General features: G+C 43.4%; 1 protein-coding gene across 18 annotated transcripts in view; it reads right to left on the bottom strand.

The window, feature by feature from the left end:
- Nucleotides 1-17,421: 17,421 nt before the first annotated feature.
- Nucleotides 17,422-26,816, bottom strand: part of HIVEP2 (HIVEP zinc finger 2) — a 136,475-nt gene continuing 127,080 nt past the window's right edge. For 17 of the 18 annotated variants that reach the window (XM_038132892.1, XM_038132888.1, XM_038132889.1 and 14 more), the window contains 2 exons: nucleotides 25,854-26,764; nucleotides 18,272-19,090 (listed from right to left, as the gene is read on the bottom strand). In XM_038132892.1, the coding sequence (XP_037988820.1) occupies nucleotides 18,272-19,090; nucleotides 25,854-26,764 (1,730 nt within the window). Of the gene's footprint in view, nucleotides 19,091-25,853; nucleotides 26,765-26,816 lie in introns of all 18 variants that reach the window. The other variant, XM_038132893.1, reaches the window with a different exon arrangement.

The following is a 26,816-nucleotide window of genomic DNA, read 5'->3' as shown; positions in this document are numbered from 1 at the left end:
AGATTTCAGATTATGTCCTCGCCAAGTTCCTTCACAATTCCTGAGCACATAGCTAGAATCTCTGAAAATGAAATTAGGTTCTTTTTTTAATACTATTTCTAAAAACAAATTGAGGTGAAATTATATTTCAAGAAACAAGCACAGGAACTGAGATATATTTATATTCTTATTTACACAACAGTTAATGAGAAGCAACATAATGAAATGCTAGGTTAATGGAGGAGGACACCATTATGAATATAAACACTGCTGAAACATTTTTATGTATGTTTTCTGATCAGTATGAACAGTTACATTTAACCCAAGACAAATTTCAAGAATGCAATAACTACCATTGAAAATTACATAATGTTTCACATGATTTTTTTATGATTATGTCCTTTTTTGATAAACACACTGCCAAAGGACTACCAGAAAAAAAAATTTTACCTAGAGAAGGAGTGTTGACTCTAAGCCACAAAAGAGACAATGAATTATTATGTCAGAGAATAATTACTTTCCTTGGTTATAAATCAAGAATGATCATTTTTTCTAAAACCTATCCCATATGCTCCTGTACTTGTATCAACTACAAGATAAATAACCTTTTTTTAAACCCAAGCTCTAAGAAAAAAAATTAAATTACCTAGAAAGTGGAAATAATTGCAAGAAATTTTTATTAACTATAGGCCTAAGGAATGTGGTCAGATGTAGGAAACACATCTGACAAGATGGTCCCAGCCTATTTAAAGGTTGTGGAATGCATCTCTCCCTTAGAGAAAATGTTGACAAGCAGCCAAAACTCTGAATTGCAAATCCTCCAGCCATGAATAAATCAAAGGAAATTCCAAGAAATAACTTAAGGCAGCTTAAGTGACATATTTTGCTATAGTAATTGCAAATTCCCTATGAAGATATATGGGATCTGCCACAAGTCAAAGGTATTTAAGCCACCCTCAGTGAGTATTATGGCTCTGCTGGTAAAAACATGTTGTATTGAAACCAAGCATGTCTGCATGGCTCTGATGAGGTTCCCGTTGGAGACTTAATTTTGCTGGAAACTCAATGAGCCAATTAGAGTGTAATGGCCAGTAGGCTGCACTGTTGGTCTGGGAACACCAGGTAATTGTATTTCAGGGGTATTTATGTGGCTGGGGAAAATCTTTTCCTCTTAGGGAAGGGATCTTGGGAGTGCATTCAAGGAAATGCATTCCTTGGAGTAGCACACTTATTAAGCAGGCTTTAGCAAGCTACCACCCTGTAGGGGCTCTGCTTTGCCCTGAGCAGTTAGTGCCTGGAGCCAGGCAGGGAGCTCCGGCTGGGATGACTGGCTGGCAAAAGCCAAGCGTTTCTTGAGCATTGACTGCTTCCTTCACAAAGAAGGTGCAAAGATCTGTTTCACTGAATGGGGAGGGAACAATCCAGAAAGCCTTGTAACTTATGAGAAGAAGTGGGATGTGCCCAGTCCCAAAACCACAGTGGTTCACCCTGAAGACAGATAAGCCTCAATAAACTCTTCCCCCATCTGGTGAGATGCTGCAGTGGGTAGGCTGACAATTCCTTGCAAACTCATGGAATAACTGTAGGTTCAAAACCATCTCTGCAAATGCTTTTATCAGATCTGGTCAAAAATTTTATTACTCTCAGAGTCTCCTGTCTCCTTCTTGGAAAAACTTCCAACCACTTTGTAAGTAGTTGGCTGCTGACAGCAAATACGGATTGCCTACTTCTGCCTCAAGCAAAGGTTTACACACATCAAAACCAAAACAAAACAAAGCCAACCCATGATCCATTGATGATCCCATGAGATATGGCTGCACAAGGGCCACTCTTGTTTTACGTGTATCCTTTTCTGTAACACAAATATCACCTCTGCTGTGCCAATGCTCTTTACCCTGCCTGCATTTTACACAGTTCTTTATGTCAGGGCAAATCATTAAGTGACTGCATCGAGGTCGTGGTCACTGGGGACTTTTTAACCAGAATGCTGAGGGAAGCTGTGGGACAGGGTGAAGTTAGGCCACTTCCTATTTTGAAGGGAGACATTTTTATCTCTTTGAACTTTGTGGCTGTCTTATAAATGGTGATCTATCAAATCTACTGACTCACTTTTTCTTTTGGGTTTGTCATAGTTTTCTTTTATAAAACACATAAAATGTTTGTGTGGATCCAAGATTTGCAGAAACAAGCGGGAATCCATAACCAGTGAGACCCTCTGATAGTTAAAATTTAAAATTCATCCTAACCTAGACTTCAAATCAGATTCAGTTGATGACTGCTTTTTTTTCTTTTTCCACTCTTTGCTAGAACACTATTTCAATATACAATTAATCATATCTTTTGCTTTCTGAAGTAAAGCCATTTTACCACAGCAGGCCATTTGCCTGCAAACTATTTGCTTGATGTTTTCACATAGAAGTCCTCTTTCCTGGCATTTAGGACATGAATAAACAGCAAAGGAATGTGCTGTCCCAGTTATTTAGACATTGTTTTTCTAACTTCAAAACTTCACTTTCTAAATTTCCCCATATCTTAACAGCTGCCCAACTCCATGTGGCATTCTGCACCTAAGACTAATACGAGGCTTTTTCTGGGTCTTTTATCTTCCACTATTGCTCTGCAGGACACTTGTCACTATAGTTATGTCATAGGTAAGCCAATACTCATATTCCTGTGCAATTCCCAGGTGTTACCACTGCATTTCAGTCCTCAAATTCTCATTCTCAGAGTATCACACATCTTACTTCTTTGCCCATTGTATTGGGGTATAATTCCCTCAAGCATCCTTCACTAAACTTTTGGGATCTTTGTTGGAATCTCTGTTGCAAACATCCTCAACCTTATGGAAGTCCTTTTATGATCTTTTTTTCCCTCATTGCACCCAATTGATCCACTTGCTTCAAGTTTCTGAAGTATTGTGTATTTCTGTGGGTTTACTGAGCAAATATAGATTCAAAAATAAAGTCTTCACAACATGACAGCCTAATTTTTGATCCTTCTTCCCCTGATGTTTATTTGATTGAAAGTTGCCAAGTTTGCGATGATGAGCTGCTGTCTGAGCAGGGGCTCCTTCCACTTCCACTGGGCCACTGCAGGGATCCACTGCTGCATTGCACATATGCATGGCAACTCCCCTCATCCCATTCTCACTGCCTTTGCTCTGAAAGGTAAAATCTAGCTCCATACCTAAAAGTCATCCAGAAACTGTTTATCCTGCAAATCCACACTAAAATGGATAGTATTTCGCCCAGCACTGTTTCATGAGAAGTGAGACCCACAGGAAAGCTACATCTTCCTGGCGTCCAGACAGACCTCACAGACTTTCACTTTCCCAGAGTTTTAGGGGAGAAACAAACATTCTGGTTTATGTATTACCTCTTTTTGGACACAGATATGGTGTGTAACCAAACATGCAAAAAGTAGCAGATACATACACATAATTTCTCTGGGCTTTTGTTTACCTTTTATTTTGATCTTCAATTAAGTTCCAAGGACAAACATCTTCACTAAACAGCTTTTGTCTCTAGCCTCTTGTCTCATTCACTCTCTTGGGTGTCCTCAGTAATTCACACACATTTAACAGTGCTGGGATTTCCCTGTCTTAAGGATTTCCTCGTGCAGGCTGTTCCTCAGCTGTATGAGCTGATCGAGCATATGATTCAAGAGGGTAGATTCTCCCTCCTTTGTCAGATTGGTTTCTGATTCAGCTCGTTTGATGACAACAGTCCCTTGCCAGGTGACAGCATTGCCAAACTGAGTTATGCAGCGATGAACCAGTCTGACTTGCCATTGCTCAGCATGTGTGCATTGCAAGGCATCACTAATTATCAGTGCAAGCCCTGTGCCAGCTCCTCCTAGGAACACTAGCTAGTCCGAGTCAGAGGGTGAAAGGTAGAAGTGACACAAGGATCAGCCTTCTATGCAACGGAGTTTTCCATATCATACAAATTTACAAAATCCATACCCCGTAAACTTTTCTTAGACAAACCCCCCAAATCATCGCATCTGCCTCGAGATACCAGCTGACTCCAGCATAACAAAATATTACAGTACTTAATTTCTTGTATGTCCTGACCAATATACCTCACTTGATTCATTAGAGTGTACTGTATATTAATGTGCCACAAGTACAATGCAGAGATGAATCCAACAAAATAAATATTCTGTGGAAGCAACCTATCCTCCCATGATATCAAGAATTCCATGGGAGAGCAAAGACTTACACCTGTTCCCCATGACGTGGATACTTTAGGATATTCTTTTAAATTAATTAATCCTCTCACCCAGAATACATAAAAGGCTGAATTTTCTAGTTTGCTCCTGTTGCACAAATCTCATTTTAATCCTTGAAATTTTAATTCTTCCACAAGTGAGTAAGAGTCTTAAATTAAACATTCTAAACATAGGCTTGGATGTTTTCTTGCTTTTGAGAGTTGAGTTCCTTCAGGAGCATTCAATATACCCATGGATTCCAAAAAAGCAATTCATTACAAGTTAGAAGTTGGTTTCAAATGTCCTTCCTGGCCTCATTCTCAGCAGCAGCCAGGTGCTCACATACAGCTTTTTATTAAAATACCTCTTTGAAAGTTTGGCTGTTTGAACTTGGTCTCCACAAAGACCTGCTGTAATTTCATTGTTCCTGAGAGGGACAGATATCTGAATGTGAACATCACAAACTGATCATGTAATAGGAAGTGTAACCTGCTATAAGAAAAGATACTTCCAGCCTTTTTAGGGCTGTTTGCAGTTTCCTTCACTATTGTCTCTCCCTCTTTTGGTTATTAATTTGCACTTTAAAAAAAAAACAAAGGACCTACCCCTGAGTCTTGGGGAACTGTGAACTTCATCCTTTTTTTGAGCCTTCCTCTGGCCTGGGAGTTTGTTGCCTGGGGCTCTGTCCCCTCAAGCCACCTGGAACAGCTTCCAGATTTCTGTGCTGTTGGGAACAAACAGGTCACAGCTGGTGGATTTTCCTTCCCTGTTGTTGTCAGCTGTCAATAAGCTGTCACTAGACTGGTGATGAAGGGCAACTGTGAAAAATTGTACCACTAAGGCGACAGGAAACTTTTTAAAAGCTGAAGCTTGCTGTGGCACTGTGAGTGTGCAGCAATGAGGGTTACGATAGCAACTCGTCATCACGAGTGCACATTCAGTGAGGTGGAACAAATAGATTTCTAAATACAACTGTCTATGGTTTATTGTAGCCACGTACAATCTAAGGACACATATATTTGGTCTGCAAAAGTACAGTCTGGTTTTGATTGCTGTTAATACATTTTGTACTCACCTGGAAACCTCAGAAAGTCAAAGCAAAACTCAACTCCAGGCATTTCTTTTTCCATGCAGCTGCTCATGAAAATCATGCAAAATTAAAAGCCAAATCCTCTGTAGAATTAAATCAGGGTATCTCTGTTATTGGATCTACATCAGCAGAGATGAGGCACTCTAGGGAGCTGCCTGTGTACTAGGGACAGGCTCAGTCTCCCCAGGGGCTAGGACACATGCTCCATGGGGAAATTTGAACTCCAGTGCATGCTAAAGGGTTATCTAACCTTCAAGCACAGAAAAACTGCTAGGTTTCCTGTGCTTAAGAAATAGGGTTACCCATTACACTGCCACAAGTGTTGTGCTTGGAAGGATGCTCTGTCTGAAACAAAATCTTGGCCAAAGATGCAGACAAAATTTGTGACTAAAAGAGCTTACAAGTTAAGGCAGAGACCATGTGATGATTTTAAATATATTGAATCAATGGAGCCTCTCTGGGTGTGTTAAGCACATACCTCTCTCTTAGTTGGACCAACCCCCTTGATATTTCTGTCTGTGAGAGACTGCTATAGACACAGACTTTTTTCCATTCTCTTGGTCTTTTCTTCTTATGGAGCATTTGCACACAAAACCTCCCACAGCTCTTCCTGAGGTAGGAAGCCTTTGGAGGGTATGATAGAGAGCTCAGTTTTTCCTTCACAATGAGCAAGACTAATAGAATTAATGCACAGAAAGTAAAGCCTTTCCCCTCAGGAGCTGGAAGCTCCTTTGCTGGCACTCTCACCTCTTCTTAGCAAGCACCAAGAATTAGTCATGAACATGAACTCCCAAACCTCCAACCAACTGGGGTGCATTTAATGCTACATAGCACAGCTCTTGTTCATGTTTAATAAACACCCATTCACTTAAGTAATCCCATTGATGTCATCAGCATGAGAAAGAGTTGCAAAATCTATCTGCTTTTAAGTAGTGTTTTGTCTCATGAGGTTGGTTTTAGCACAGGTTTAAATTTTTGTCCATTCATCTTACACAGCCTCTTTCATTGGGTCCCCAGCCAAGGTTACGGGTTCTTGTTCTTCCCAGAGGCCAATGCAGTCTTCTGAAATTCCCTCTACCTTCCCAGAGGATTTCTTTGAATACAAAGCAACAGACTTACAAGTAATTTTCTCCTCAGCTTCACTCCCTGATACCACTTTAAAAATTATTGACACCCAATTCTTCTCTGTCATGATCCCAAACATCAACAGAAACAAGGTACAAAAGAAGGAAATAATATTTCCAACTCAGATAGGCAATCTGAATTCCTAAAGTGCAAAGAGTTACACATATGCTGTAATGCAAACTCTGGGAGGTAATGTCTGCCTGTAGTTTGACTTTTTGCTAAGATAAGAGAGAGCAAGCACACACCTGAGTTATGAGTTGAGCCAGTTCCCCCTCTTCAGCTCAGCCAGCCTGCTCATATGTCAGATTATGCTGTAGCTGGGCAGTAGTTTGAGCTGCAGTGAGAGAGGCTGAAGCTGGCATGATTGTGACTGGACATTTTGAGCAGGCTACAGCCACTGACACCAAACACATTTCCACTCAGAGAAGCAGGTGACTCACCAACCTTGCAGATCAAATGAGGTGAGATGCTGTAGTATCAGATAGCCACTGAGTCAATACAATAGCCTTTTTACTAAGGACAAAGAATGCCTGCCAAGAAAAGTGCAGTGGTTCAAGCTGTGGTTTAAGCACTGACTTCTGAGGTGGGGGATATGAACAAGGCTCAGGGCAGCTCTTGTAAATCCTTCTGGAAGAGGCCACAGCACAAAGCAGGTGCCTCACAAGTTCTTCAAGGGCCTTGTTCACTACTACACAGTACGATACCTCTGAAGAGATATGTCAGGACTGAGCCACAGGACATCTTTGTGTTGCCCTGTTGTTGGAGCAGCTGTGCAAACAGGCCCACACTGGAGGAGCATTGGCAGTGGGATGCAGGAAGAGCCAGGGCTGGGAGAACACATGCAACAGGACAGCATGTTCCAGTGGGGTGTTCACAGTCATCATCTGGTGTCCACCACTGAGTGAAGGAGACTGATTTACAGCCTACCTTACCACCTGGTGTTTGCACCTGCACTGCCTGCACCATGTGAATTGTGTCACTGTTCAAGGGTACGTGGCCATTTTCTTCTACAGGACTTGAGCATGTAAGACATTACTTCCTGTTCTTCCTTCCATGGCTAGTTAGGCTTTGCCCAGCAGGGAGACACAGAGAATCTGTTTTACCTGTAGTATGAGAGGATTTTATGTAGGAACGAAGGGGATCTTGATGAGTTAAATTTGGACAAAGTTCTTGACATACTTCATCAGAAATGGGGAGTGAAGGGCTGGAGAAATCAGGGAAAAAAACAACAGGACTATGTGCAATATGACTGGCAAAAAGAAAATGGTATTTAGGGCTCAAGAGTGAAACTCTTAGAAACTTATGGGCCCCTGTGCTAGAGGCATACCTTCACTCTGGGTACTCAACACATCAATGAGTGTACAGGCAGGTAGTTCTTTTTGTGTTTTCAGAAAGTCCTTGACAGCAGTCCTACAGCAGCAGCCACCAGGCAAAGCTGGGAGGCCTACTAATGGTGCCAAAATGCACCCAGGCTGCCCACCCCCCATCTCTGCTCTGGTCGTCCCCATGTTTACCTGCTGCCTTGCTGCTGGCAGTCAAAGCTCTTGGCAGAAGACAGCCCCGATGGCTCCCCTCTCCTGTTGGTTGTCATTTTCTTGGCACTTGGGTTGGCTGTGTGTGTACAGGCATATGCACACACGCCCTCCCCACAGATATGCACAGGGTGTGGTTACAAAGCATCCGTAGGGTTTCTTCCTAGGCAAGGACATACTTCTATTAGCCTGTATTTACACAGGACTTGGAGAACAAACTAAAGGCCAACCCTGCATATGTTAAGAAACACCCTGAAACCAGGAGAAGAAACCAACAGTGCTGGGAACTGTGTTTTAATAACTCGCAAGAAGAAAACAGCTTGTGTAAGGTATGAAGTAGCTGCATGAGCAGACTCAGTGGACCTGTGCCACTGAAGAGCTTTGAAACAGGCAGCAACCCATAGTGAAAAAAAAAAAAATTGCTCACCAATATGCATGTGAACATTTTTCACAATGAGGTGGAAACATCAGAAATAACAATAGTAGCATCTGTCTGAGGACAGTTCCTACCTTCTTATAACTTTTTTTTTTTTTTTTGCATCTGGTTCCATTTATGACTCATACTTCCCAAACAAGCCATATGTTGCTGCAGAAGGCCTTTAAATTTGCTTGATTTGTATTGAGCTGTATTCCTGGCTGTCAGCCAAGTAAATGTAACAAAACCACTTTTTCCATCAAAAAATAAAAATGAAATCCTATTTGCAGTGAGATTTAATTAGCAGCCAGTAAGTCATTTTGGTGTTGAAAGCATGCACACTCATGTTTTGTTATAGCCTGATTTGCACCTTGAAACTCTATGGTAGCATTTTATTTGTTATAATGCAAAAAGCTTTCCTCTTCCCCTGCCTCAGCCTTCATTCCAACTGCAGATGCTATAGCATTTGAATGATGGCAATTTTTTGGAAAATGTGGTACCCTCTGAGCTCTTCTTTTCAGACGTCACATTGTGCATCATTTATTTAGAACACTGGGGCACTGCAAGGCAAGATTTGGTAGCAGGAGGGCCAACAGGGCTGCCTTCTGTAAGAAGCTGCTGGAAGCTTCCCCTGTGTCTAATGGAGCCAATGCCAGTGGGCTCCAAGACAGAGGTGCTGCTGGTCAAGGCTGAACCCATCAGCAACAGTGGTAGTGCCTCTGGGAAGCTGGAGAAGGGCAGAGTTAGAATCTGTGAGAGAAACAGCTCTGCAGACACCAGGGCCAGTGAGGAAGGAGGGGCAGGAGGTGCTCCAGGTGCCTGAGCTCAGATTCCCCTGCAGCCCCTGGTGTAGACTATGGGGAAGCAGCTGTGCCCCTGCAGCCCATGGAGGTCCATGGTGGAGCAGAGATCCACCTGTTCCATGGAGGTCCATGGAGGACCCCATTCTGGAGCCGGAGGAGGCCTGAAGGTGGCTATGACCCTTTGGGAGGCACACTGTGGAGCAAGCTCCACAGGTAGGACCCATGGAGAGAGGAGCCCATGCTGGAGCAGATTTGCTGGCTGGACCTGTGACCCCACAGAGCATGAGCACTGAAGCTGCCTATTCCTGAGGGACTGCAGCCTGTGGACCCACACTGGAGCTGGGGAAGAGTGTGAGGAGTGCTCCCCATGAGGAGCAAGGAGCAGCAGAGATAGTGTGTGATGAACTGATCACAGCCCCCATTTCCCATCCCCCTGCACCACTGGGGGAGAGTAAATGAGGAGTAGGTGGGGAGTAAATTAAGCCTGGTGAAAAGGGAGGGGTGGGGAGAGGTGTTTTTAGGATCCAATTTTATTTCTCAGTATCTTACTCTGATTTTATTGGTAATGAAAACTGTTTCCCCAAGTTGAGTCTCTTTTGCCCACAACTGGTGAGTGATCTCTCCCTGTCCTTCTCTCAACCCACAACCTTCCATCATAACTTCTCTCCCCTGCCCAGCTAAGGAGGAGAGTGACAGAGTGGCCTGGTGTCCAGCCAGGGTCAACCCACCTCAGACACTGGTAATTTCAGCACCCCAAGCACCAAGCTGAAAACAGTAATTTCTGCTGAAATAGACAGTCTATCACAAAACTTGCGTGTAAAATCAGGAGCTGGCATCCCATTAAACATGCAGAATACAGATGACTAAATTGTCGTCACAGCCGAAGTTTCTGGAGCAAGCAGACTAAAGTTAGAGAAGGAAAGAGACTCTATCCTGTCTATTTAAAACAGTCAGGGAATTTCTTATTCACTGCTCTTTTTAATTTGATGAAATTCTCAGGTAGTATGCATTGTGACAACGTATTTTTGGTTCCTGTCTCATATTCCCCCAGGGAAGAGCAATATTTGACACCACCAGCATTATTTTGAATACCTTAAATTTGAAAAAAACAGAAACCAAACCATCAGAGGGTTTAGCTTGTCCCCTTTCCTGGAAAATAAAGACTGCAGGAGCCAGGAAACTTTGCAAGCTCCAGGATACAGAATTTCCATGCACTTTTTGGGAGCTCCTGGGACACTGACCAGCCAGAGCAGCCTCAAGCAGAGGATTGGCTGCGAAGGCCAGCATCTCTGGAGCCTCCACCAGCTCCCTGACCTGCCCCACGCAGGGGGGCACCCAGCCAGCACTGCTCCACCAGTGGCTTTCACAGCAGTGGCCAAGGCAGCCCACAGCTGTGCAGCAGCAGCTAGAGAGCAAACAAGCCAAAGTTTAGGCTGCCCAGCGCAGCCTTAACTCTCACTTGGACTTCTGCATGGAAATGCAGCAGGTTAGTGCAAGGCAACGCTCTAGACAGTGGCTGATCCTTTGCTCCTGTGGTCTGGCAGGAATCCAGCTCTGCAGAGAGCCAGCAGAAACGTTTCACAGGATCCTGCAGAGCAGGGGCAACACCACAGGGGCGTTATCCCCCTCAGCTTCTTCCTACTTCCTGTGTTAATGATGGACTAGGCAGCAGGACTTGGCTTATAATATCACCCAGTTCCCTTCACCCCCCACCCTGACAGATCAGCTGGATCAGAATCCCTTTTGCTCACAGTAGGGCCAGAGGAAATGCAGATGGAAAAAAACTATTAGACTATTTAGCTCATCTTCTGCCAGAGAAGGACTGCTCCCTGCAGTACTCCATCCCTTTGACTTTCTGATTTTTACCTTTTTTTCTCAGAGTTAAAAGACCCTCTCTCTTCTGTATGTCCAAGGGAAATTTCTGAAAGATTAAAAATTAGTCCAAGATGTGGTGCTGTGCCAGCCCCATGTGTTAAAATGTCATCAAGAAATATGAAATGGAGGGGAAAAACTTTGTCACAAAACTGGTCTGCTTTATCATTTACATTTTACTTGGCAGTAAAAAGGAACAGGGTATTTCAGCCATGAATATTGGTTTATTGTTTCATTAATTTGTTTTTTTCCTCCTTTTTTTTCTGGCTAAATAAAGATGTTGTGGTGGAAAGAAAGATTGTGGAAAATAACAAATGGAGGTGAAGTGCCAGGCATCATTAGGTTAGTCATTAAGTTTTTAAGCCAGATTTTCACATGTGGCCAGAAACCAGCAGTTTCTGCTGATAACAAATGCTCAGCACTTCTGAAAACTCTGACCGCTTAATCTAAGTGCCTCAGTCAAAGTCCAGCTCTTCAGAAAACCTGGCTTTTCTAAGTCGCTCTTTTGAAGTAACCCCTTAGAGATTTTAAGTGTGTATCTGTTAAGGAAAAATAAGCACACAGGTTCTTCCCAAGCCTTCCTTTGCCTTGCAGACTACTGCTAATGGTCTAACGTGCTCAGAGGATTCAGGGTGTTTATACCAGAAACAAAGACATTCAGGGACCACCTCCTCCCATGGCCCAGAGCTGCCCCCCAAAGCCCTGGCAGAGCACAGCTGAACTAGGCAAAGACCTTTGCTTCTCCAGGAACAGATGGGAACGAAAGAGGTTGAAATGGCAAAATGCCAAGTACTCTGACATTCCTCTGCAACTTTAGCAGCAAGATTTCTCATCACCTCATGGAAACAAGCCTTCAGAGACTACAGCTCCTGCTGTTAAAATGAATGTGGAAACTCCATTAGTTTCTATAGCAGGGTGTCAGCCCCTTCTTATATTCTGGCAGGAGATGGGGAAAAAGAAATGCTGTTCTTCAGTACAGAGCTGGATCTGCCGCCACTGGCTTTCTCCAGCTCACTGGGTGCTCATGGGGCTGTGTGCTGCCATGCATATTCATCCCGGCTGTTTCGCTTTGCAGTGCTCCTGTCAGTTCAGAGATGTCACTCATCAGGAAGGTATCCGAAAAAGGCAGTTTATAAAGTAATATTGTTTGGCTTTTTCTTTTATTAAGCCTCCTGCTGACCAAGCTCCCCTCGACATGTCAGCTTCAGAATGAATATTCATACAATGCAAAAAAGCAAGGAAACTCACTAGAGCAGAAAATTTTTCTGGTTTTCAGAAAGCTGTTGTTTTCTTCTTCCACTGTTCCCACCAGCCTGCAGTCCAGCCTACAAGCAGGTCTTGTAGGCTATTTACATGCTTGAACAGACCTTGGAGGTGTTAGGCTCCCAGAGTCCCTTGGCTGCCCTGCAGCAGAGGTGCACTGGTGCCTGATGTGCCATGGGCGAGAGCCTTGCCTATAGGACACGATTTTGCAACATATACAGTGTGGTCTTTGCAGGGCAGCCAGGACAAGGGAAGAGAGGAGAATCTTGATTCCATTTTTCAGAAGGCTGATTTATTATATTATGATATATATTATATTAAAAATGCTATATTAAAACTACACTAAAAGAATAGAGAGAAAGGAATCATCAGAAGGCTAGACAAGAATAGAAAGGAATGAATAACAAAGTCTTGTGACTGACCAGAGAGTCTGACCCAGCTGCATCCTTGATTGGTTATTAAGTAGAAACACCTAACATGGACCAATCAAAGAAGCACCTGTTGCATTCTACAGCAGCAGATAGTAATTGTTTACATTTTTTTCCTGAGGCTCCTCAACTTCTCAGGAGAAGAAAATCATTGCAAAAGGATTTTCATAAAATATGTCTGTGACAATACAGCAATGCACAGTGCAATGAAAGACCATCCATATTTATTAAAGCTCAGGGAAAATGACACCAAGGCACCTTGTGCAGACACTTGCCAATATGGAGAGACAGCAGTCCTGAATGCCAGTTTGTCCTTTATGGGGATTCTTGTGGTTCATGGTCTTTGCTCCCAAGGATGAGTTTCATTCAGTTCTGCCTCCACTTAAGATTATCTTGTATGAAAAGATAATACTTCCTTAACGTCTATCATATGCCTACTAAAGCCCTACACATACGCACAGGCCACCTCTATATATTAAAGAAACTCTCTTAGAAAGAGTTTTTGTCACCAAGCGCAATCACTTGGAAAAGACTTCTGTACGCACAACAAATCAGCTTATTATATCTCATGCAGGCATCATCACAGGGGCAAAAGCCAAACATTTCACAATCAAAGCTGTCTCCCACATTCCTGATGCTATCAGTGGTTCCAAAGCCAGTTAAAAGCAGGCATATTAAAGATAGTTGCAAACACATGTGACAGATGTAGCATATGCAAAGACTCCAAGAATAATTGCAGAACAAGTCAAGCTATCCAGCATTTTCATCCTAAATTGGCCTTACTGTAAGCATATGTTCAGGGTCTGTGTTTAGTGCATGTAATCTGTGTTTGAGAAAAGGGCACAGGAACATTGTCACTGTCATAAACTCAATTAGTACACAGATTGCTGATTTTTTCATGCAGGCATCTTAACTGAGAAAAAACCTCCCACCAAAATAGTGATTAGACTAAAATATATGATGTGGTGTGCAGGTTTTGCATTGAATATCCTGGATTTACTTTAAGGACCTTCTGTAGAGAATATCGATTGAGATTTTTAGGGGTGGCTGGATGACTTAAAAGGATAACTTCCATTGACTTGTTCCACTGGACAATGAAATAAATCATTAAGGCTTGTTGTCCCTGAGCTATTTAGGGCAAAACCCAATAAAGGATTCAGGCACTGTAACACCTAAATTTTGGGATTTGTTCCTCACTCTGAAGCTCAGAATTTTAAGTTTTGGCCCACCTCCATTGGACACAGGAGAGTTGGCCACCTCAGACAGGAGCTGGATGCTAAGTAGAAACATGTTTGGAAAATGTGCTCTCCAAGCTGTCTAGAAGTCTTCAGGCAGGGAGCTGCTTGAACTCAGTCCTTGTCATTCTAAGTTTCTGTCACACCACTCTACTCACCAGCTTTCCAGGCAGCTCTCTTCTGACTGAGCAGGGAACAGCTCTTCCTCTTGGGGACAATAGCCTACAGTATGATGATCCAGTGAATCCTGAATATTTTGTTTCACAGTAGGAGAACTTCAGCAGAAAACAAAAAACTACTTGTGGGGCATTTTAGGGCACTCTCCTAGGAGAGTGGAGGTGTTGATCTAGCCAGTTTCAGCACAGATTTGGGGTGGCTTGGGCTTTTTAGATACCCATAAATGGGGACCAAATCATGAAACTAATCTGTAAGAGGTGGTGACAGCACTTGCCAAAAGTATAATTCTAGAGAGAAGCATATTTCATAATATGTCAGGTATTTTCAAAGACCCATTCAGTAGGACAGGTCCCTTGGAGGACCTAGGCAAGAAATACATACCTTCTGGTGTCCAGGTCAGTGTGGGAGGGGAAGAGGTGTGAAGCAGTTCCAAGAAGAGGAGTTCACCTCATGCCCAAAAGCAGGAAACAACTTCAAGCAAGGCAGGGCACGTTGTAAATTGAGGTGCCTCTAGGGTTAAATGGGAGTTGATCGCAGATTTCTTGAATTGAAATGTTTGTACTTAAGTCCCTTGACTCCATTTGGGTCTGCTATAGTTAACGATGCCCTTTATTGGTGCTTAATTATTATCCACTGCTGGCAGTGTGTCCTGCAGTGGAGAAGTCCACATAGAAGTATTTAACATGCCATAGAGTTACTGTCCTGAGTCAGAATCTAAAGCTTTGTGAGAGGATTGTGCAGGCAGTTATATGAGACTGATACACCCTCTGTCTTGCTGACGTGAGAGTAAGTCCTGAAGTGACTCTAGTGGCAGCATTCTGAGAGAAGAAAATAGAGTTTGCCAGAGCATCTGTATTTCCCTTGTGCTTTACAGAAAAGACATATGGATCTTCATAGTAAATTATAACCTCCTTGAACAATATAATAGGTAATTATATTCCTGATGTAGAATTTTTTTAGCACATTGCATGTAAGGATCCTTGTTTGGTTCTGCAGTTTCTTCTAGAGTGCCCTGTTAAATCTCTTCTTTTCATCCCTTTTAAAAACAGAGCGTTTACATCAGAGAGCTCAGGGTTACACTTTTTGGTCTGAAGAGCCCTCCCTGCATCCACTGCACCGGCTATTGTGGAGAATCCCCCTCACCCCCATCATCACCCTCAGAGGGGCTGCCTCACACTGGCAACTCCAGTCCTGCCCGGAGACCGACATTCCCGGCAGGGAGCCATGCAGCTGCGTTCTCCCAGCACGGAGGCTGAAGCCGTGGGCTCAGCACAGCGGGGCACAAACAGCCCCACACCATCATCTCCGCAGGCAGCTTGGGGAGGGCTGCGCTGGGAAGTGCAGGCAGAGCGCTCAGGGAATTATTTGCCTCCCCAGTCCCCGCTGCTGTGCTTGCACAGTTGATTCTGAAAATTGCTCATGCCCGGGAAATTTTTGTCAGACATGTTTGCCATTTCTACTCCACACCCTCGACAAAGCATGAAAAGTCATCATTGATGTCTATGCCTTGCATGAGGATATGTTTTTTTTCAAAGCACTGTATACACATTATCTCATTAAGAAAATACAATTAAGATTGTAAGTACCTGAAACCTCTTCAGTGTTGCTCCATTGTAACCCAAAAATATCACATGTAATTTCAGTGATACTTGCTCACTGATTATAAAAAAAAATGCCCCAAGGCTCAGAAGGTGGATGGCAAATTGCAGCTGCAAATTAATTAAAATAATCAAACAAGTCAGAGGTAACTCCCACAGTAAGAGGGTTGCTTACAAAGGCAATGTTAATAGAGCATTTACCATCAGGGGTTGCTTGGTTCCCTTTTAATAAAATATCTATGATTACCTGATTAGCTGATCATTGTGCAGAGCATTTTGTTCTCAATACAGCCATGAAGCCCAGGAGGAGAGAGGCTTTTATCAGATGGAGCTTGTTTATTTAAAATGTATAATTGAGTTCTCCTTTTTTTATGGAAGCATGATCCAACAGGCTGCTCATCTCCAACTACATATACTGTTTCTCCTCTCTCCAGTCTGAGATGAGCCAGTTTTCTGGCACATGCTTTTCTTGGCAAGGTTACCACAATGATCTGGAATAAAGGCAGAACATTGCAATGGGTATGAGAAGCTAAGCTTTAATGTTTAGAAATGGTCACCGTCCATTATGGAATTACACTAATCATATGCCATCATGCTAGAATTATGACAACATGCCACCTGTGGCTCTGCCCCCACACAGTATTAGCGGAGAAATAAACTGGTTTAATTTGATAATATGTGAGAAAGCCAATATATGGTCCACATTTTTCAGTACCACTCACATTTTTAAGCGTGCTTCTTGTGCAGAATGCTGGAACACCAATAAACTTGGAAAATTCAAAGAACACATGAAAACTAGACACCTCATGCATGTAACTGTATATTTATTTCTTTTTAAAGAACACTCCTTAGATGTATTTTCAATATACAAACTTGTTTTCACAGATTTATAATCCACTAAATAGCACAAAATATAATCCAGGTCGTTGGTTTCTTTCATCTGTGCGTATGCATGCGTGTGTTTGAGTGTGTGTGTGTGTGCGTGCGTGCAGGCACGCATGCTGCTGGTGGTAGTGGTAACCCACCACACGTGTTCAAACACAAGCCCGGGCTCCTCCTCCCTTCCCTCTGGAGCAAACCTTGCCCAGGTGGAGACCCTACACTGGAAGACTGTGACTTTCTTGCCCATGAAACCCAATTTCAGAAGAGGCCAGGGTGGCGGTGCTCTCTGCCTTGCTGGCAGGGCCACACACCTCCATCCACAGGACAGGACGGAACAGGACAGAACGGGAGCCTCCCCCGAAGCTGGCACAGGTATTGCAGTAGGGAGTGGCCAGCTGTGGAGTTCAAGTGCAAGGAAACACCTTTTTCTCCTCTCCAAACCCCTCTTTGACACTCCAGGGCATTTCTTCATGACACCTACAGCCCCTTGGTCAGCCCTCAGGAGCAGGGGACTGCCAGGCTCGGCAGGGCGCCGTGTGTCCAGCCAGCAGGCCAGCTCCCCGCCCAGCCCCAAGCGGCCGTAGGGGCCTTGCCACCCTGCTGCTGGAGGCCAGGTCACAGGTCAGGACGCTGCTGGACTCTGCCCTCTGGCAGTCAGCAGTGCCCCGGTCCCGTTCCTGGAAGCACCAGCATAGCAAATCCTGCTGGTCCCGGTGAGCTACACAGATGGCACCAGTGATGCACGTATTTACATGGGGTGGAATGTTTTCCCATAGCTTTTTAAGGAGTATATAGATCAACATGTTCACATAAGACCAAATACTTTTAATATATTTATAACTGTTTTATAAAGCTTTGAAAAAACTCACAATAGCACATTGTTTTACTTTAATGCTTTACGGTACTATCAGTTTAAAATCACAATCAGCACTTAAGTTATAGTCAATCCGGCAAACAAGAGACAAAAAAAATTACAAGAGTTAAGAACTGACTGATACATCTTTTATCTTTTTTTTTAACTAATGCATAAGTGCAGAATAATATAAGATACTCTAGTTTAAATATCTTGTTTTACAATATACATTTTGTTCTAATTACGCAACAGTAAATCCCATGCTTCACATAGAAAAGCAATCCACAACATTAAGAAAAAAATTTACAATTTATGAAACAAAGTAAATAAATATTAGTATTACAGAATCAGAGCTGTACATAAAAGCTGTTCAGTTTTAATCATATAAAAATATGTTTTAGTGCAACCTCACATATATTGATGCTGTTCTGTTTTACATCATTTAGATCCAAGTGTCCAAAAAAGGAAAGAAATTACATTTATTACAAAGCAGATACACAAATTCTAAAATATGTACAAATTACTGCTAAAAAAATGCTTATAAGAATATAAGCAAAGTAAAGAAAAGGCACAAACATCTGTACAATTTAAAAGTACCAGACCCAATAAGAATTTCAAATTTAGTTTTGGTCAGGCTCATGATGACTTGTTACTTTATCTAATTCTTTTGATATAACAAAAGTATATATAATAGCAAACTACTGTAACTTAGAACAGGCATGCTGTAAATTTGAATACTTTTTCTATCTCTAGAAAAAAAAAAAAAGTGGGGTAAATGTATGGGTGAAAGTCTCCATGCATCTCAGATCAATGCGGCTTGCTCTTCTCAGATGACGGATCTTTCCTTTCCTGTGTGCTTGATGGGGGGTCGCTCCTGCTGTGAAAGCCCAGCTGCTGGACATCCACAAAGCTCTTGCTGTAAAAGGTGGGATGGGCTGGCGCAGTCTGTGATGTACCAAAACTGTCCTGTTCACCACCGTGCAAGTCAGGATGGGTGGCTGAGGCACAGGGCTGGCCCGGCTCAGATCCACTAAAGTGTTTAATGCTAAAATGTGCACTTTCTAAGGGTTTCTGGTGAGGCTCAGAAGGCCTCTGCAGCTGCTCCGCCCCGTGCAGAACGGCTTCTTCTGTGGCGATTCGCAGAGAGGCTATGGCTTTTGTACAAGTCTGTATGTTCTCCTCCTGCTCCCTCTCGGTAGCCACGACACTGTCCTCGGATGTGCTCTGAGCCAGCAACAGCAGCGGCGAGGAGGGGGCGCTGGGGGGAGCAGCGGGGTGCAAGCTGTGCGGAGAGGTACGTTTCTCATGGTGCTTAGAAATGCTATACGGCTCTTTCGCGAGGGCTTCCGCAGTTCCTCTTTGCTTCTCCTCAGAGACCTCCCTCTGCAGGGCCAGAGCGGACGGAGAATGTAAACCTGAAAGGGCCACGGGGACTGAATGGACCATCTGGATACCCCCAATAGGCATCATGGGGATAGGCGCTCGGATCTGTTGCTGGGAGTGTAGTGGAAGATGACTGAAGACGTAGTCGCTCGGACCTTCAGGGAACAGGCTAGACCTGCGGTGCTCCATGCCTCCTTTTTCTCCATATATGTTGAAATAAGGTGCCTGAGACAACCCCCTCCTCTGTAACCAGAAGAAAAAAAAAGAGATGTCAGCACTGCTACTATCAGAATTCTTGTCTGGCTGCCAAACCACCTATCTGCTTTCCTGTCTAACACAACCTCCCATTCACGAAGAACCTTTCATCCAGATGGATCCCAAAGCATTTGGAAAACTCCACTAATTGCATATCCAACAACAGAGGAGGTTTTGCTTAGCTCAGCCCTACAGGGCTCATGTCTCTGAGGTGAAAGGCAGTGGCTAGTTAAGAGAGTTCAGCAACACAATGCAGCAATTTAGGTCAGGAAGTGGAGGGTATTATATTCAACTGAAACTTTGAACAGAATTTGGGGTAGATAGATTTTCATTCCCCAGGAGAAGTTTGGCCAGGAGATCCATCTTACCCTCTCTTTTGGAAAATTATGCTGGTATTTAAACTTTATTGCAGAGAAGTACACGCCTGAACATCCCCTGCTCAGCACCACTGCTTGGTGTAACAGGGAATATCTATGACATGCATGTATTCACTGCCTTCTGAAAAATCTGCTCTTGAACCCCACAGAAGACACTTGCTGCCTGAGAGCTTTACCCAATCCTTGGTGAAAGCGCAGATGGGTATTTCCATGCAAGTTCAAGTGTCTCTGTGTGATGAAGACACAAATTTTTTTAGTCATTGAGATAATGGAGCATCCCTCTGGCTTATCTGCAGTGTAAACAATAAATAATAACAAAAGCACAGGCATCAGCTGTGAGCAGAAGTGATGATTCTGTCCCAGGGAGACTCACCCACTCATAATGGGATTGAGAAGAATGGAGGATTTTGTGACGGCTAATAAAAGCCAATCTCACAATATTGACATTTTCACTGCCTTCCCATTAGTTCTTGCCTTGAAAGAATAAATAATTCCATCTCCACTCAGTATTAAATATGCCCTGGGCTTTAGGGTTCCTTTTTATTTTCATTCCTAAGTTTTAAAATTTGTTTGCCATCTGATGATTAAGTATCATTTCTTGCTGACCAGAGGAGTAATGATGACAGAAGTGCAGGATGACATTTTCATAATTATATGTGGGATTTGGCCACACAGCTCTCAGGGACTCTCAGATGAAATTAAATGAATGAAAACGCTCATCTCTGCTCTGTAAATTGACCAAACATGGATCGATTGCCCCAGAGCTGTAATGCTACCACAGCCTTGGTGTGGCAGCCCCAGGACTGTGCTGCTAAATGCCAATGCATTGAAGTGGCAGCGCTTCAGTGCTGGGAAATCCTAGCTCTCAAGGCATTAAGCAACCTCTTGATCCCATCCTAGGGAGCTGGTTTAGAGGGCAATTAAAGATTCAGTTTCTGTTCTACCCAAGGGCTCAATCTCACTGTGCTCAGATGCTTTGTCCTGTTTAATATAAATCAATGTCGAGACAGGAAAGGGTGACCCATAATCATCAGAGTCAAACTTCAGAGATATTATTCAGAGACTAATCTATGTTGGGAATTTTCCTATTCAGAAAGTGAGACACTTGAGTCTCATAAAAGAGAAACTGTCATAAGAAACCACAGTGGCAGCACATTATATCGCTGAATGGGGAAAACTATACAAAATAAACTGCAACTGCCAAGCCACAAGACAGTTCACCTACCCTGTCAGTCCTTCCTGTCACTAACTTCACCTCTGTACAGCTGCTTGCCCCCTATTTTTTTCCATCTTTGGTCTGTCAACCAGTTTCTCAGTCATTTTGTCCTTTTGGACATTTCCTACACCATGACATTTCTTACTATTACATCTGATGTGAACTTGGGCTAAGGGAAATTGAGCAAAAAAAAGAGTAAAACTCATCAAAGAATAAACCCAGTCACACACAAATCTCTAATTGAGAAAGACATTGGCTTCATGTTTTACCCTGACAGAGTTTCATAAGGGAATAGAGCACGAGTCTCTCCTTGCTGGATAGAGGTGGCTAACATGACAGAAACTGCTGTGTGCTTCAAGATCCACAGCATCATCCAATATATGTCTTGTATGCCCAATTTTAACACTGACAGCGATAGTGTGTGCATGTCACTGGATACCTTCCAAGCCTGGCTTATTTTTCTCTAGCCCTGGCAGGTGAGTTTGGAAACAGAAAACATGAATGGTTACAATCGCTAGTAAGTGTTCCTACCTCTTACCCAGCTTTTATTTCCTTTACCAATATCTAGCATTTTCATTCCTTCAAGCAGACACACACATTCACAGAGAAAGACTGTCTTTTTTCAACAAGCATCCTGAAAATCTAAAGACTTTCTGCAGTTGACAGGGCAAGTATTAGATCACAGAGCACAGAGCAGGAAGCCACAGCACCTTTTTGCAGTGCAGTCAGAATGGTTTGCTGCCAGTGCTGTGAGCTGAGCTCTTCATCAGGTGATAGGAATCCAGTGTGTTTCCTATTAATTTTCATTTGTGCCAGTTTAGCATATTTCTCTTCAACTCCAGGTAACATATAATTTCCCAAGCAACAGTATTATGTAGCAGCTCTTCACTAAATGCTCTGACCTGGTCACAAAGCTAGACTGCCACATCACACCCCTGAGCAAAGCCATATCCAGATTCACAAGTCCCCCGGAATGCCTCAGGGATGAGATAGGGTTTACCCTGTACCTGCTACATCACTCAAATCAGGCTGTGCGAGATTAAGAGGAAGATCACATTTCAAAGCCAAACACCCTTCACAGACATCCTCTGGGCAGCCCCAGACCACAGCTTGCAAAAACATGTTGGGTGGAAAACAGTCTCTTTGATTAGCAAGTCATAATGCACTTGAGGTTTTTTAAAAGTTAAAAACCAGAAAACACTGAACTCTATAGTGAAAATCAGTAACAGAGCTCCTGTTGGAGCTCCTGTTGGAGCTCTGTTCTTTCTATACTGAAATCAGTAACCAATGTGCCTCCTGAAAGACATGATGCCCAACAAAGTGACTGTAACTCTGTGTGGCCCTCACTTTCAGGATCAGCTCAATTTGCAGCCCAACACAGAATGCACCACAGTAGCCCAGATGCACCAGTGAACCTATTTACACTTTACCTGGAACTCAGAAGTTTCTGGCTCTCTGTACAAGAATGCGCATCACTCAAGATGATAAAGTAGTGTGTGTTTGGAAAGTGATTTAATCCATGTTTGGGATGATCAAAGGACCTTAAGTCCCATCAACTTTCAAGTGGTCATAGAGGTGCCCAATTCCCTTCAGCCCTTCTGAATATACCAAGACAGGCTTCAGACTTCAAAATTAATTAGATGAGCAACAAGATGACAACAGAAGCAAAATCCACTACTGCCTAGAAGCTAAAATAGTTGTGAGACACAAGTCTGTACCACTCACAGCAAGGCACCTTCTTGGTCTCTTTGTGTCTATCCTGGCACTGGAAGAAGAGGCAAAGATTCTGGTCTGCACTAGGAAGTAGCAGGGTGTACTAAGGGTTGGGACAAGCAGGAATAGAGTGAAAACTGTTTGTGCTGGATCCCATACCCCATTGGAAGGGAAGGCTGCTTCAGATTAGCCCTATGTGGCCTCTTTGCAGTCACTTGGATGGCCTCTCACAGTTCAAGGGCACCTGCTGCCCTCCTGGTGCACATTTTCAGTTTAATTCCATCTGACAACAATCCAGGCCACTTGCTCCAAGACTGAGCTGAAAAAGTGAGTCAAAACACAAAAAATGTGACAACAGAGATATATGCCTCATCCAAACTAAAATGCTAGAGGAGATTCACTCAGGGCAAAGAAATGAAGCCTTCCTATTCCTTCTCTTTCTCTCAGAACTGGCAGATGACTTGGAAGAAGAATCTGAGCCCTTTGATAATGGCATCAGCCTCCTCAGTAAGGAAAGAAACCTCTGCCATTGACAGAAGAGATGATCCCGAATGTATTCAGAGAGCAGAAGATACCTGGCATTAATTTTAAAGACACTAACTTAACTAGTCAAAGCCAAGTGTGACCCAGCACACACTACAGACTTAGGCTACTTTAGATAGAGTATTCTGTTGGAAGAGTGTATGCTGCTATTTCTTGCCAAAGGAGGAAAAAAAGTGTGTATTTTCCTGTATTTTTATACAATCTAGAAAATATTTACTTTCACCATGCTCTTTTCCACTTCCCAAACAAATTATTTTAACTGCTTTCTATGTGTGCTTTCAATGCCTGAGCACTTTGCAAGCCTTTTGCACAAGACCATCAAAGTGCATGGACATTCAACAGGAAGCAAGATGAAGAGCAACTAGACCAGCACTGGCCAAAGAGACTAAAGCAAATACATCATTTTCAGTTTAGGAGAAAGAAAAACTGGCCTCTTCTGAGAACTGCAGACACTAGAAGCACAGAACTGCCCTTACTCCTGCAAGGACTGATAACCCAATGCAGCTCTTAAAGTACTTTAAGGATTGTAAGCTGGCATGAGCATCACCAATGCATCTGCTAATGATGCTCTGGTTTGCTGGATTTCACTAATCTAAAAAGTGAAAAACAACCTTTATTCTTTTTTCTTCTCTGACAGCTTTCATTTATAGCAAGCTCAGGTGCTATTTGTCTTCCCACATGCTGAGTATAACAACTTGTGTTTCACTTAAGCTTGTCTAATGTTTGGCTAAAGTACATTTTCCAGAAAGGCATCAAGAGACAAGGAACGCATCTTTCCTTCCTTGCAGTCATTTGTTGCAATGGGCAACCATCCTCACTTGTCATTTTTTTTCATTTAAGTTTGCCTGGGCTCAGCTTCCAGTGATGCCTCCTGTATTCAGGTTGTAGTGACTCTACTGAGGTCTGGCCCTCTCTCTCAAACACTCAACATGCCATCAAGTTACTGATGCTTTCTGTAAGACAACTGATCTTTTACATTGTGTTTTTCACTGCCACATGCCTGACTCTACCTCAATAACATGGTAAGCATTAGAAGTCCATCTGGCGTGGTGGACTTTTCAAAAGAAGGAGTGAGAAGTGCTAAAAGAGTCCTTACAATGTGCTAAATGCCTTGCTGAAAGGTGTGCATAATGCATAAGAAAAATATTACAGCAAGAACTGTCAGGTTCTCAAGGATTACTGCTTTTGCTAGCATCATTACACATCTAAAATCTTTACTACAGGATGCCAGTGTGGGGCATGAGGGACTGGGGCACCCTGCACAATGTCAGCTGTAGAATTCCCATATGATCCCATTCATTTGATACTAAGACATCATGACTAGTTAAACTGGTGACTCTTCACCCACTTGTGCTTCCTCACGTAGTCAGTGGAACTGCTGGTGGGATTTGTATCCTCTCTCAGCTGTGCAGCAATCGGGCCTGTCAGAGTGCAGCAGGGTTTCAGCATGCCCTTTCTCAAGGACCATTTAATCAATCCGTCACCCCTCTCCATGACTTACTAGGTCATGGGGCAATGTCTAAAATGTAGGAGAAGCACCTGTGTTGCTCTCTCCTATAAATACAGCCACTCAAGTTGCAGCTTTCCCTTATATCCCTGAAATTCTGGGAAATCACTTTTGGATCTGCCAGGCTGGCAGCATCTCAGCTTTTTTTGGTCCACCCCTGCTACAACCATCTTTGCCCAGGTGCATCCCTCACTCCATTCCTGGGAGCAGATAACACATCAGCCTGACTCTACAGAGAAAATCACACCAGAGCTGAGAAATGCTGACTGTATGAGCTCAGGGTTCAATTCTTATCCTCCACACTCCTCCACAGAGGTACACTGCAAAGACTACATGGAGAGCCAAGAAGACTGGGAATGGGGAAGCAGATAGAAGAGGCCAGCCAGAAGAAGAGCAGGGAGCAAGGAGCTCTGAGGTAACCTGAGACTGTCACAGCGTGCCCAGGTTGAACCTACACACAGGCACGCAGTGAGAGGGCAGCCACAACAGCAACATGGCGAGGAAAGCATAGTAAATAAGTAAGTAAATTCACTCCTCGCAAGGCCATTCCTTACCTCTGAAGATGTAACCTATTTGTGGAGGGAGTGCGTTGTGAATGCTAGGGTTGGTCAAAAGTGCCAATCAGTTTCTGAGAACTGATTTACCAAAAGGGAAGAGCACAGACAGCAGCTGCGCAAATTTTGCATATTTCCACCCAAACAGTTGCGGCACTTTCTGTGGGGCACACAGCTGCCTGCTCCTCTCACACAATAATATCGTTTAAAATACAGACACAGATCATGATTTCAGTGTGCACTCTGCTTTTCTAAGAAGTTCCATTATCTTAGGATTTTTATTCCATTAAACAATACTCAGTGATGGGCACCATACCACAAGAAGAGGGCTTTAAGCCTTGATTTTGGCTGGATCTTACCTGAGAGTCCAGGAAGTACAAGATTTTTTACAGTGCAGAAGCAAGCCTCACAAACCATGTAAGCTTTCTGGACCATTTAAAAATTATACACACACACACACACACACACACACACACACATATATATATGTATATATATATATAAAAATATATATATATATGTATGTTTGTATGTATGTATATGTAATGAATATGGAGGCAGAAAATGCAAACCAGCCTAATTTCATTGAAGTTCATGGAGCTACTCAGGGTTCTACCAAGTGAACACTTGCCCCTTAGGCTGACTCTAGTGCATCTAAATGAATCAACATCCTGACTTGGTCTCTTGTCTATTCCAAATTTCTTGCATTTGTTCCAGGACTTCCCACCAAGACTCAAAGTTTATGCCTTCTTCTACAAAGCTGCAAAGATTTTTGAAATGCTCAAATTCAATAAGAGCACAGTTTTCGACTAGAGGAATGAAAATATTCTTTCATACTTACTGAATGTCCCACTGGAATAGATTCAGACTGTAAATATTGACCCATGGACAATGCTGGATTATGGTACAAGCCCCTCCGGGGAGATGCCGCTCTAACGGAGGCCATATATCGCCTCTCTCGCCTGGGAGACAAATCTCTTCGAACAGACACATCTTTCCCTGGTGACATTGGTCTCCTTGGCGATAGGTGACGTCTTGGTGACACGTCCCGTCTTGGTGATAACTCCCTCCTCAGCACAGCCTCCTTCCGCGGGGAAAGGTGCCTCATGGGTGAAATATCTCGTCGGGGTGACAGATGTCTTCTGGGTGACAAATCCCCTTTTGGCATTAAATACCTCTTTGGTGAGTTATCTCTGTAGGGTGAAGAATCGTAGCCAGGTGACGATTGTCGACTGGAAGGTGAGAGGTCCCTCGGAGAAGAACTGGGATCTAACGAAAGCGTGTAATCCTCATCCATGCTGCTGGGTATGTCCAATCTGTCTTTATCAGGCTCTGAATCCGTACTCTTACTCTGGAAAAACCTCTGATATTCTGTCATTTGTGTGTCATCACAGGAGTCGCTTGGTGTTATAAGCTGAGTAACCTGAATGCTAGGTAAGGTGACCAAGTAACTGATGAGGGAAGAGTGTCCCACTGAAAGGGAGCCCTCTGGGGAAGCCCCCTGCGATGCCCCAGCCGAGTTCACTGACAGGGAGGAGAACCGAGGGGGCTGCGGGCTGGTGCTCCTTGATCTGGTTTTTGGTGTCGAGTCTCCCTGAGTATCATCAAAATCATCCTCATCTTCATCATCGTCATCATTATCATCGCCATCCTCGCCATCCGATTCCTCCGCGTCAGAAAACTGGTGCTCTGCTGACAGCCCTGCCAGGCTGCTGCTCTTCTCTGCTTCCTGCTGCATGTCCTCCATATTTTCTGAAACAACCACAGCAAGCCCAAGTGATTAGCATATATCGCACCTCTCATG

Source organism: Motacilla alba, chromosome 3, assembly GCF_015832195.1.
Source record: "Motacilla alba alba isolate MOTALB_02 chromosome 3, Motacilla_alba_V1.0_pri, whole genome shotgun sequence".
Lineage (NCBI taxonomy): Eukaryota > Metazoa > Chordata > Aves > Passeriformes > Motacillidae > Motacilla > Motacilla alba.
Note: the sequence above shows the minus strand (reverse complement) of the source record. Positions and strands in the feature narration are given on the sequence as shown.